Source organism: Oratosquilla oratoria, chromosome 36, assembly GCF_046742065.1.
Source record: "Oratosquilla oratoria isolate Oo_2021 chromosome 36, ASM4674206v1, whole genome shotgun sequence".
NCBI lineage: Eukaryota > Metazoa > Arthropoda > Malacostraca > Stomatopoda > Squillidae > Oratosquilla > Oratosquilla oratoria.
The window spans coordinates 34,784,901-34,797,786 of record NC_134812.1 but is presented as its reverse complement, the minus strand read 5'-3'; the positions used below and the strand labels follow the sequence as shown (position 1 = coordinate 34,797,786).

General features: G+C 39.3%; 1 protein-coding gene across 1 annotated transcript in view; it reads left to right on the top strand.

Annotated features, from left to right (window-relative positions):
• LOC143019215 (uncharacterized) overlaps positions 1-614 on the top strand; it is a 1,800-nt gene extending 1,186 nt beyond the window's left edge. Inside the window, exon 2 of the mRNA XM_076174909.1 lies at positions 1-614. This exon is cut by the window's left edge and continues 760 nt beyond it. Coding sequence (XP_076031024.1) covers positions 1-144 — 144 coding nt within the window. The 3' untranslated portion in view covers positions 145-614.
• The last annotated feature ends 12,272 nt before the right edge of the window (positions 615-12,886 follow it).

The window sequence follows — 12,886 nt, the reverse complement described above, 5'->3', positions numbered from 1 at the left end:
AGACCCATATGCCCGCGCTTCGGTGGGCCTCCCATCACCTGCTCCAACGACGGGGCGTGCAGTAGCGTGGACAAGTGTTGCTTCGACAGGTGTCTTGGCGAGAACGTCTGCAAGAAGCCTCTTGGTTTACCTCATGGTCGATAAGAAATCAGAACAATGCTTTAATTTTTTTTTCTTCTATTTATTATCACTTATTTGCAGTGGCCTCTCACTACATATCTAGATAGGATTCCGATCGAGAATTCTTGACCTTCACAAAATATATTAGAATGAAAACAGTGTGCAGTATGCAATTTCTTGAATGTTAAAAAACATACATTCAGATACACGCATACGCGCACACACACACACACAGACACACACATAGACACACAAATTGTGTCTACATGTATAAAGACATTCGCACATGGACATGCACACATATATTTAATTATGGCCATTAAAAATATACTAACATTATTGACATGGAAGTTTGATTTTCCTTAAATTTTACTTAGCAACCGACAGGGTTCGCCCTACCAGACGTTTTTCACTTCCCACTAGATAAGTTAGAAGTGACAGATTCCCATGCAATAAATAATAGTTCACTATACAATGTTTTTTTCCTGGTATAGCCTATGGTATTTTCTTTTCAAGTAAAGCAAACTAGATTCTTTATGTAACATGAAATTTCATTCAGTCCTTTGGTTACAAAATTCTCATGGTATTTTCTTTTCAAGTAAAGCAAACTAGCTTCTTTATGTAACATAAACTTTCATTCAACACTTCGGTTACAAAATTCTCATGGTATTTTCTTTTCAAGTAAAGCAAATTAGATTCTTTATGTAACATGGACTTTTATTCAACCCTTTGGTTACAAAATTCTCATTGTTAGAATTCTAAACCATAAACATATGCGTAGGTGAAAGGACTTCTTTCTTCCTGATGCTTAAAAAATGCAGTTACCATCTCTATTTATATCCTACACTTCAGAACTAAAATAATGCTTAAATGATTCACAAAATTCTAAATGTACTCTGTGGGCATTTGGGATTCTACGTCAAAGTGAACTTCTCAATAGTAATGAGATAGAGAGAAGAGACGAATAAAGAAAGAGAAAATTGATAAAAAGAATAGAAACAGAAAAGAAAGAGAGGCAGCAATGAATAAAGACAAAGATGGAGAGTTTACAATTCTCGAAATTCACTTCAATTACCTAATGTTATTCCAGCGCAAAACCTTGAGTCATAAACACCTGCAGAAACTCAAACACACCTTGACTTAAAAAAAATCCAACTAGTCAGCAAAATTATATCTAGTTCTATTTTCACACAAAAAAGCGACCTCTAATCACCTAAGCCAGATGTTACTGCTGACGCTCACGTGGACGCCTTGTCTACCCTTCTCTCCCTCCCTCCCTACTCCAGGCTGGCTCCTCCCACCTCTCCACCCGCCGCAGAGACAAGAATCCCACCCCAGCCCGAGTAACACTAGACTTCCTGAATGTCTAGACCAAGGCTGCGCGGCTAAAGCCATCCCGGGAAATCGACACGGAATGTGCTGCAACACAGGAAAGGGAGCCAAGGCCTTTCACTAAGGTAATGAATCTCCCCGGGCGTCGTCTGCATCCTAACCCGCTCCAATGACAGGAAAGTTTTAGCACGAAAGGTAGTCTCTAAATAATATTCGTTGACAATATCCAAGTGCAATCATCTATATTGACCGTATGTGGTTGACGTTATTTGTAGATGGAATGTGACGATTGTTAGTAATGAAAGTATTGTCAAGCTCACCACAATACCCATTATATGATCAAACTATATTCACAATACTCATGTATTGTCAGTAATACTGATAATATGCAAAGGTGATGATGCCCAATAGTAGCAATATCGACAATATAAATATCTCCAATAAACAATATAAACATTGGATAAATAATTTTTGCCATAAATAGGGCTGATCATTTGTCATGATGACCATCTTTACTACACATATAGCCTTTCCATGCCAATCCATCGGTGTGGCTTTCTTCTCTAGAACCAGCAATCCTCAAACTTCTAGAATTTCTAAAATTCAAAAGAGAACAGTCAGTGTTCCTGGTTCCAGAGACATGGAGGTACAACACATATACTTCATAGCCACCTCTGTCAGTGTCAGTAACTGCATTGAAATCACCCAAACCAATGTGTCCCGTGACGAACACTGGTCGACTACAAAGTTAAAATTTGCTTAGAATAAGTTTATACGCCTCGTTAGGAATCTATTATTTAATAACATGCCAATCAATCGGACCCTGTTACGGCTTATTGTGGTCGACTAGTTATTTCTATGCCATAAACACCCACCACGATTGCTGTTCTCCAGCCAGGCTCGCTACTATTCTCACTGATGCCCAGCCTCTTCACCTCAGAAAGGACCACTTTATTCATTCTAGACCTCTCGATCTCCACTGACAAAAAAGTAATGGATCGTCCATGAAAAGGGAAGGATTGTTCTAGGCACCCACACTGAGAGACCGCTGGAGATTTGCCCCGAGCTTGGTTCGTCGTGCTTGTATTTTGTTTGTACGAGTATCACCCTGGAACCCGCATTGGTGGGTTTCACTGGGACAGGTTATAACCTAACCTCACAAGCAGCTCCCACGACTCAATCTACCCACCATAGACCCCAATGACGGGAGACTAAACGCTGGGTTTCTAACCCAACAGTCCCAGGGGCTGTGGAAGAGTACGTGCACCCACCACCTTGGCACTGTGTTGGGACAGTCGTGGACCATGCGGTGTCAGCTCGGGCGGTATTTGTTTGGCTCAGGGTGTACCTGACTCGACGGTTCGTGTCAGGCAGCTCGCCGATTTGCTCCTCCGAGCCAAGATGGGCAACCTGTCCTGGCCTGAATCAGAGACCAAAGAGATGAATTGCTTGTCCCAAGTAGACGTCTCGGTGCACCCATTACGCTGGAGGCATCGCTCACTTTCGCAACTTCTGTCAATCTGTCTGTCTGGCTCTCTCTCTATATATATGTACACACACATACAAACACACTTTCAACGAACGGACGGCTTGACGAACGCTCTGAAGAAAAGTGCAGATTGTGGATACCAACGCAAAGAGAAGTGCCTTTTTGTATTTGCAGGGGGGGGGGGGAAATTGCTCGTGAGGCAGTAGGTAAGTAGGAAAAGAGGAGAAGGGGAGGGATTGCTGGGGAAATGGAAGGAAATGAGGATGTGGAGGACTTGGCCCAGGCAGACGGGCGTAAGGTCAACATGAAACGACCACCGGATGACGAAATGGCAAATAAAAATGTAAAGATTAGAAGTATAGAGAGGAGAAATACAGTAGAAAGTGACGAGAATATGTTCCAGGGATTTAAAGAGGGTGGGGGGGACACAACCCCCCCCCGACTGATAAGACTAGAGGAGAGAGTTGATAAGGTGATCGAGGACTTGGAACGTAAGTTAGGTAAGGTAGACTCCATCTTCCAGAGAATTGAAAGATTGGAACAACTAGAGAAGGCTAACAGAAACTTAACTGAAGAAGTAGAGGACCTAAAAAGACAGTTAGGAAATGTAAAGGAGGAGAATGAGAAATTGAAGAAGAATAGTAATGAAAACAGTGAGAAAATAGCTACAGAAGCTAAAAATTGGAGAATAACTCAAGAAGGGAATAAGGTTTCATTCACTGACATAGTCAAACAGCAATTGAAAGAACATAATGAAGACTCAGTTATTAAAGTGATGAGACAGAAGGAGAATATAGTAAGAGAATTAGCTGACAAAAAGAAATGTATAATTATATTAGGAATGGAAGAGAAACATAACCCAGATAGAACCGCAAGAATCAAGGAGGAAAATGAAAGGGTAAGCAGTTTATTAAAATTAGTCCAGGAAGATGAACCAGAAATTATAAAGGAAATTGAGGAAAAATTCAGACTCGGAAAATATAGTACAGATAAGACCAGACCAATTAAGATTAAATTCAGGTCACAAACAACGGCAGAGAAAATTCTATCCAAGACAGGGAAACTAGCAACAAATGATCAATATAAAAAGGTATGGATAAAAAGAGAAATGAATAAGGAGGAAAGAGAGGCAGAAAAGCAGAAAAGAATTGAAGCTAAGGCAAAAAACGAGGAAAGAACGGAGTCAGAGAAAGAGAGATTCTATTGGAGAGTAGTGAACATGAAAATAAAGCAGTTCGACATACTAAAGAAAAACATAAGGGAAACAGAGAACACAATGGAAGTGGCAGAAAACTAAGAGTGTCTTACACAAATATAGATGGATTGATAACAGGATTGAATGAACTGAATGATTATTTGAAAGAAAAAGAACCGGACATAATGGGAATTGTAGAAACAAAATTAAAAGGCCCACTACCACCCAACAGTGTAGGACATGATACATACAATTATTGGATTAGAAACAGAGAGAAAAAACAAGGGGGTGGAGTTATGTTCCTGACAAAGAAGGATATAAACGTGAAAGGTGTCATATATGGAAAGAATACAGTAGAGATGATTATGATAGAAGTGGAAGACCGAGATAAGAAGAGCAGAAAATTTGTGATCAACTATGTGCCTCCGAAAACAGCCTCATGGGAGGAGAGTGAACATAAAAGTATGTTAGAGGACACAAAGATAGCATTAACTAAAATAATGGAAGACGGAGGAAGAATAGTTATGATGGGCGACTTTAATTGCAAAGAAATCTGCTGGGAAGAAATGACAGTAAAGAGTGGTGATGACTCATGGGGAAATGCTCTACTTGAGATGATTACTGACCATTCAATGACACAATGGATACAAGAGAACACTAGGTATAGAAATGAAGAAGAACCATCGAGGCTAGACTTAATAATTACATCTGAACCTAGAATAGTGGACAAGATTGAATATAAAACACCAATAGGTAAAAGTGACCACATATTGATTGAACTGGAACTTAATGAAGAAAAATATATGAAAAGAAATGAACAATATAGAAAAGGAAGAATGATGTATGAAAAAACAAACTTTGATAAAATAAGAGAATTCTTCCAACAAGAAAACTGGGAAGAAATATACAAAGAAGAAACATCAGTGGAAGAGAAATGGAATATTTTGACAAAAATTTACAAAGAAGGAGTGGAAAAGTATGTCCCAAGACAAAAACAAGAAAAAGAATATGTAAAATGCTGGTACAACAAAAGTTGTAGGGAGTTAAAAGACAAAAGAGACAAAGCCTGGACCGGATGGAAAAAAGACAGAAGACCTGAAAAATGGAAAATATATACTGGTTATAGAAATGATTATGTACAAAAGTGCAGAGAGGAAAAAAGAAAATATGAAAAAGATGTTATAGAAAAGTGTAAAGATCAACCAAAACTATTCTACAGATTTGTAAACAATAAACTGAAAAACAAACAAGACTTGGAGAAATTAAGACAAGGAGGAGTTGAATACACTGAGGAAATGGAAATGGCAGAAATTATGAACAAACATTTTAAATCAGTGTTTACAAGGGAAAATATACAACCTGAAGAGATTGAGTGGAAGGAAAAAGTCCCCCCTATGGAAGAAATAGAAGTAACGAAGAATGAAATATTGACACACTTGGGTAATTTTGATGTCAGAAAATCGCATGGGCCAGATGAAATAGCAAACTGGATTCTGAAAGAATGTAGGAATGAACTGGCAGACAAAATACATAGCATAATAAGCAGTTCCTTAAAAGAAGGAAAAGTTCCAGAAGATTGGAAAAAAGCAAATATAGTACCTATATATAAAGGAGGAAATAAAGAAGAACCTACCAACTATAGACCAGTCTCTCTAACAAGTACAATAGCAAAAATATGTGAAAGAATTATCAAAAGTAGATGGGTAAAATACTTGGAAAAAAACAACGTACTAAATCCAAGGCAATTTGGATTCAGACAAGGACGATCATGCGTCACCAATTTAATATGTTTCTATTCAAGACTAATAGATATAATACAAGAAAGAGATGGATGGGCTGATTGTGCATTTCTAGACCTAAAAAAAGCTTTTGACAAAGTACCACATAAGAAGTTGCTTAAGAAATTAGAATATGAAGGAGGAATACAAGGTAAATTGCTAAATTGGATGGAAGACTTTTTGCAAGAAAGAAAAATGAGAGTAGTGATAAGAGATCAGCACTCAAAATGGAATGAAGTAATAAGCGGTGTCCCGCAGGGAACAGTTCTGGCCCCAATAATGTTTGCTATATATATTAATGATATGGATGAAGGAATTGAAAGCTATATGAGCTTCTTTGCAGATGATGCAAAATTACTGAAAAGAGTGAAAACTGAAGAGGATTGTGAATCACTACAGAGAGATCTAAATAAAGTACAAGAATGGAGTAGGAAGTGGGAGATGGAGTTCAATACAAAAAAGTGTAGTATAATGGAATTTGGAAAAAGCAAAAACAGAATAACAGGATCATATAATTTGGGAGAAGAAGGAATAAAAAGAGTAGAAAATGAGAGGGACCTGGGAGTCATTGTTATGAATAATATGTCACCTGAGAAACATATAAATAAGATTTTTGGAGAAACTTATAATTTAATAAGAACAATCAAAGTGGCATTTACATACCTGGATGAAGAAATGGTGAGGAAAATCCTAATCACCCTGATAAGACCAAGATTGGAATATGCAGCAACGATATGGTCACCAAGTACAAAAAAATGTATAAAAAAACTTGAAAGAATACAAAGAGCAATTACTAAACTGGCACCAACACTCTCAAAACTATCATATGAAGAGAGACTACAAAAACTTAAACTACAGACACTAGAGCAAAGAAGAGAGAGAGGAGATTTGATAGCTATTTACAGAATCATGAAAGGCATAGAAATTACTGATAGAGAGAATCTGATAAAATGGGATGACAGAAATACAAGAGGACACGGAAAGAAAATAAAAAAAGACAACTATAGAAGAGATTTGAAAAAGAACAGCTTTCCTCACAGAGCAATAGACAGTTGGAACAAGTTAGATGAGAAAGTGGTGTGTGCAAAAACAATACATGAATTTAAAAATAGTTTAGATAAAATGAGATATGAAGACGGGACCTCACGAGCATAGCTCCCCTTCCCGTAAAATACAACTAGGTAAATACAACTAGGTAAATACACACACAGATATACAAATACAGTATGTTTATATATATACATGTATACATATATATATATATAATATATATATATGTATAAATATATATATATATATATATATGTATATGAATTGTAGTAATTCACAAGGCACACGTGAAGACAATATGCAGAAAAAAACACTGGGAAATAAGAAGCTTAGTCCGAACGTTTTCGTCTATCTAAGATATTATCAAGGAATACACTCGTAAATTCCTTGATAATGTCTTAAATAGACGAAAACGTTCGGACTAAGCTTCTTATTTCCCAGTGTTTTTTCTGCATATATATATTTATATACACACACACACACATATATATATATATATATATATATATATATATGTGTGTGTGTGTGTGTGTGTGTGTGTGTGTGTGTGTGTGTGTGTGTGTGTGTGTGTGTGTGTGTGTGTGTGTGTGTGTGTGTGTGTGTGTGTGTGTGTGTGTGTACAAAGGTAGTGGGTCAGGGGTTGGAGATGATTAAAGAAAATGGAGAAAAGTGGGAGGTGAGCTAGTTGTTGTTTGCTGACGACACTACGCTTGTAGCAGGATCAGAGGAGGGATTGAGGAAGTTAGTGACAGAGTTTCAGAAGGTGTGTGAAAAAAGGAAGCTGAAGATGAATATGGGTAAAAGTAAGGTGATGAGATGTACAAGGGGAGAGAGTGATAGCAGGCTGGAGGTGAGCATTAAGGGGGAAATACTGGAGGAAGTGGATAGTTTTAGATACTTGGGTGCAAATGTGGCAGGAAAGGGAGTGGGGGTGGAGGCAGAATGTAGATTGAGAGAAGCGAGTAAATGCCTTAGTAGACTTAAAAGTGTAATGAGAAATAGACATCTGGGAATGGATGCTAAGAGGAGGTTATGTGAAGGAGTGATTGTGTCAACAGCATTGTACGGGGCAGAAACATGGAACATAAGAGAGGAAGAGAGAAGGAGTTTGAATGTATTTGAGATGAAATGTCTGAGAAGTATGATAGGGGTTACTAGGCTAGATAGAGTGAGAAATGAGGAGGTGAGGAGGAGAACAGGGGTGGAAAGGGAACTGGGAGATAGGGTTGATGAAAGGGTATTAGGATGGTTTGGACACATGGAAAGACTGAGTGAAGAAAGATTAGTAAAAGAAGTGTGGAAGGCAGAGGTGGAGGATGTGAATATGAGGGGGCGTCCTAGGATGAGATGGATGGATGGGGTGTAAGGGACATTACAAAAGAGAGGAATGTCTGTGGAGGAAGTACGGGAGAGGACAGATGATAGGGATGAATGGAGAGGGGTTGTGTATAGATGATGCTGTGATGCATGAGGGGGAGTGGGTGGTGAGGAAGTATGTATGAGAAAAGAAAAATGACGCAGCCCGAAGGGATTTCTCCCCAGTCTTCTCCTTTTCTGCATGAGGGGACGGAGAGGGGTGGTCGCCGAATTTATGAAGCGGCCTTGCTGTGGATGTGCTGTGTCTTGCGACACTGCTTCTGACCTAGGGCAGTGGACAAGATGCATGGATGACCCGTCATCCAGGAGGTGCCAAGATAAGAGGGAGGGAGGAGGGTGGAGGGGAGTGGAATATATAGGGAATGGAATGGGTGGGAGTGGTTTCTATGCCTTTTTTCTTTTTGACTACCCACCCATATAGGGGGGAAAAGCCTTTGGTACATGTATATATATATATATATATATATATATATAATATATATATATATATATATATATATGTGTATATATATATATACATATATATATATATATATATATATATATATATATATATATATATACACACACACACCAAGGACTACTATTACACAGGACGTGCGCATCCAGATCCCTGGGTCCGCTAGCGGAGGCCAGTCCAGTGCAGGGTTGCCACTCCTAGTGTTTTCCCACTAGATCTATTATTTTTGCCTCAATCTAGTAGTCTAGTGGTTTTTCGTCATGGATATCAAGAATCTAGTATATTATGAAGATCCTAATAAAAACGTTTAATTTTGCATTACGGAGCCAAATTCTTGGAGCCAGATGCTAGATTGAAAAAGTTTGAGCCAAACACAGAAAAATAGTGCCAGATCTGGCACCAAAAGTGCTAAATTGGCAACCCTGCCTACTAATCACGCAACCATCCTACAAAGTACAAAATATAGCAGGCTGTCGCGCTCGCGTCGAAGTTTGTATCTGTTTTCGCAAAATGTTATTTTTCTGCATCATTTCTGTCTAATACTTCTCGAATTATCCCATGAAAGCATGATTTGTCATTGAGAGGTTTTGAAAATTAGCTATAACACATTCACACGTACAGTTACTATGAATTGAATGTATATCATCATACGAACTCCATAGAAATTGTCAGTCAAATTGGCGCACTTGTTATTTGTTTATAGTACGTTTGCGCGATTGATTGGTTACATTAGTACATAGATGTTTGCAGGACGGTTGAGGTTTGTATTATCCGAATTATTAGTTTGTGCAAATTTTTAAGTGCAGAATCGTAAAGAGCAATGCAACAACAGTCTTGCATACAAGTGACGAGTTTAGCTCATAGTTTGGATTATTGCACCATCACAGGCAGTATACAGTTTTCTAACTTCAAAATGTTTTCATGTGTATGTTGCGTAATATAATTCGAATCTAGTAGTTTTTTGTTCAATGTAGTAGTTTTTGGCAAGCTGTCTAGGTTTTATTCATTTTCCAGAGTGGCAACACTGGTCCAGTGTGCTACTAGCAATAGAGGTGTGAAGATGTTGTTACCCTGTCTTTCCCGCGTGGCTGCATTTGGAAGTGGATTGTATTTGTTTATATAGGTTTTTCCTGATTTTGTGTATTCAAAATGCCGAATAAGTGTGGTGTTATGAACTGCAACGGTAATTATAACAAGTGCCGAGTGTTTCGACTGCCAAAAGACCGTTATGAAAGACAGAAGTGGATTGATGTGCCGCCACCACGCAAGAACATTCCATTGTTGTTGATTATGACAAATTTTTCATTTGTGAGAAACACTGGGGTCCTAATACGCTGTCTATCAAATTGCCTGGTAGTTCTACGCGACCTGCGATCCCTCCCAGTGTCTTCAATGTGCCTGCTCCATGTCTGCCATCTAAACCTGTACCTCGCCCGGCGAAGGCGACAAGCAACTGAGGCATTTACTTCAGAAAGATACGATTACTTCATTTGATGCTTTTAGACCTGAACGTGACCTACAGAAGCAGTACAAGAACTTAATTATTTCAAGATCGGAAGAAAGGTTAGTGTGTCTGTTCATGACAGGAAATTTCAGTGAGTGCAGACTGTCTGTGATTGTCGAAAACACGCCCACGTTGTGTAGCCCACTGATCTGTCGTGCATTCAAGAAGGGCATTGGTGTACCATTGGGTAAGACACTTCATCCCAACAGTGGTTTGAGGTCGTATGGTCAGTTCGCCGAAGCTGTGCGCTTAGCAATTAACTATGACATCCCGTTTAACAAGAAGATCGAGATTATTGTCACTCTTCTTCAAACCCACACGCCTGTGTAAACACCGAGAATGAGAAGAAGCTGGTATTTTTGACACGTCAGTTGGAACTTTTATCACAGAAACAGTTTTCCATAAATTATTGTTTTGCTCTTGAATTATACCCCAAGTGTAGTTATGAACAGCTCAGAGATTTTTTGGTGCTGCCAAGGAAACGCAAGCTGCAGTACATTACTTCATCTATTGACAAGGATCAGGTGATGGGGGAAACATTTGCCAAAGTGAAGACACTGCAGCAGAAGAATGTATTTCTCTTGATAGATGAAGTACAGATTCGGCCAACTGTTGCATTTTCTGGTGGGGTTCTGAGTGGCATGGCAGTGAACAAGCCAGACAGCAAGGCCACTTCTATGCTATGTATTATGATGAAGTCGCTGCACAGAGGGCCTAGTATTATGATTTCTGTGACACCCGTCCACAAACTCACAGCAGCATACCAGCTTGAGCGTGTGAAGGAGGCGGCAGCTGATGTTGGGAGGGCAAGTGGGTGTGTCATCGAGTCTATCACAGACAACCACAAGATAAACCAGCTGTACTGTAAGGTGTTTGATTTTCCGGGTGATTGCCGTGCCACAGCCAAGCATCCTCTTGACAAAGAACATGTCTGGTTTCTCCTTTTTTACACAGTGCATCTTCTGAAGTGCATCCGCAACAACTGGATCAGTGAGAAGTGCCAGAAGATCAGTCTTGACAATAAAACAACAGCATCATTTGCTGACGTCAAGGAACTGTGAGTCATAGAAAGGCAGTATTCTGAAGACTACTCCCCTCATTAAATTTGCTGTCAACCCCACATGATTTCAACTACAAAATGTGCAGCATGTCTTGAAGGTCTTTAATAGAAAGGTTGTGGCTTCATTGAAGCTCAGAGGATGTCATGACACTGCAAAGTTCATCCAAATCATCCTCAACTGGTGGAATTTAGTGAATATATCTGAGAAGGGGCAAGATCAGCGCATGAACAATCCATCTCAAGCTGTTCAGTATCCCCAGTCAACTAGCCTGCTGAATTTCCTGAAGATTTTCCAAGAGGCTTCTTCAGGACATGGAGCAAATGGAATCAAGTGTTTCACCCATGACACCAAGAATGCACTAGTGCAGACTATGCAGGGACTGATTGCCGTTTGCCGCTACTTGTTCAGAAACGCTGATTTCCATTATGTCCTGCTGCGTGAGGTCCAGAGCGACCGGCTTGAGGGGGTTCTCAGTCTACTGTCAATCAACTGGTGCAAACTCTCATGACCACTGGGGATGTGTTCTCTGCATGCAAGCAGCGCCTCACGAGGTATGCTGCCGTAAACCTCCAGTCCATCGATGTCCACCCTGTGTCGAAGGAACATACCTGCTTGGGGACTGCAATTGACTTAGAGGATGCAGCCTCTATTGAGAGGTGCACCACAGATGTGACACTGACTGTGAATGAAGAGTGCAGTGCAGCCTATGTGGCGGGGTGGCTTGAGACGAAGTGTGCGGACGATGTGGTCTTCAGTGCCGAGGAACCTATTGTGACCAGTGACGTTAAGGACTTTATCGAGACAGTGTCCAGAGGTTCCCTGACAACTCCATATGTGTGCACTTTTGACCTTGTCAAATGTGGACTGTATTTCATCAAGGAAGCCCGTCACCGTTCCTGCTGCCAGAAAAGACTGGTGGAGATCTTGTCGACACTGGCCAGCTTCAGAGGGATTGACATTGACTGTCCCAAGATGTTCTGTCGTCTGGCAAATGTTCCTCTGAATGGATTCCACAACCTAGAGAAAGACCAGCAGAAGAATGCAGTCCTTTTCCAGACCTCTGTAAAGAAGGCCTGGCTCGCTGATTAATCGTTGCAGTCTGGTAAGCTTTTGCTACTATGTTTATTTGTTCCTTTAGAGTGTCCACCAGGGTTGGCTGATTTAAATCATGATTTTAATCAGTTGATTTTTTTTTTTAAACATCAGTGATTTAAACTGATTTTCATATTATGCTTTGGAAATTGAAATGGCATGAATAAAATTAAGACACTGGATTTTATAATCAAATTTTATTATTGTATTAAGAAGTTACAGAAATTATGAACATAATTTTTATTATTGTAGCATATGGAAGTATAGAATTGACAAAAAATAGAAATTACATACCTTGCAAGTTTGCAAAAAGAAATTGTTTTGTAATTGAATATATAAGAACAAAAAGTCATTATTTGCATTTACATTTGAGAAAATCATTATTTACATTAATCATAATTTACATTTGAGTTCATTGTCTTGAAAAG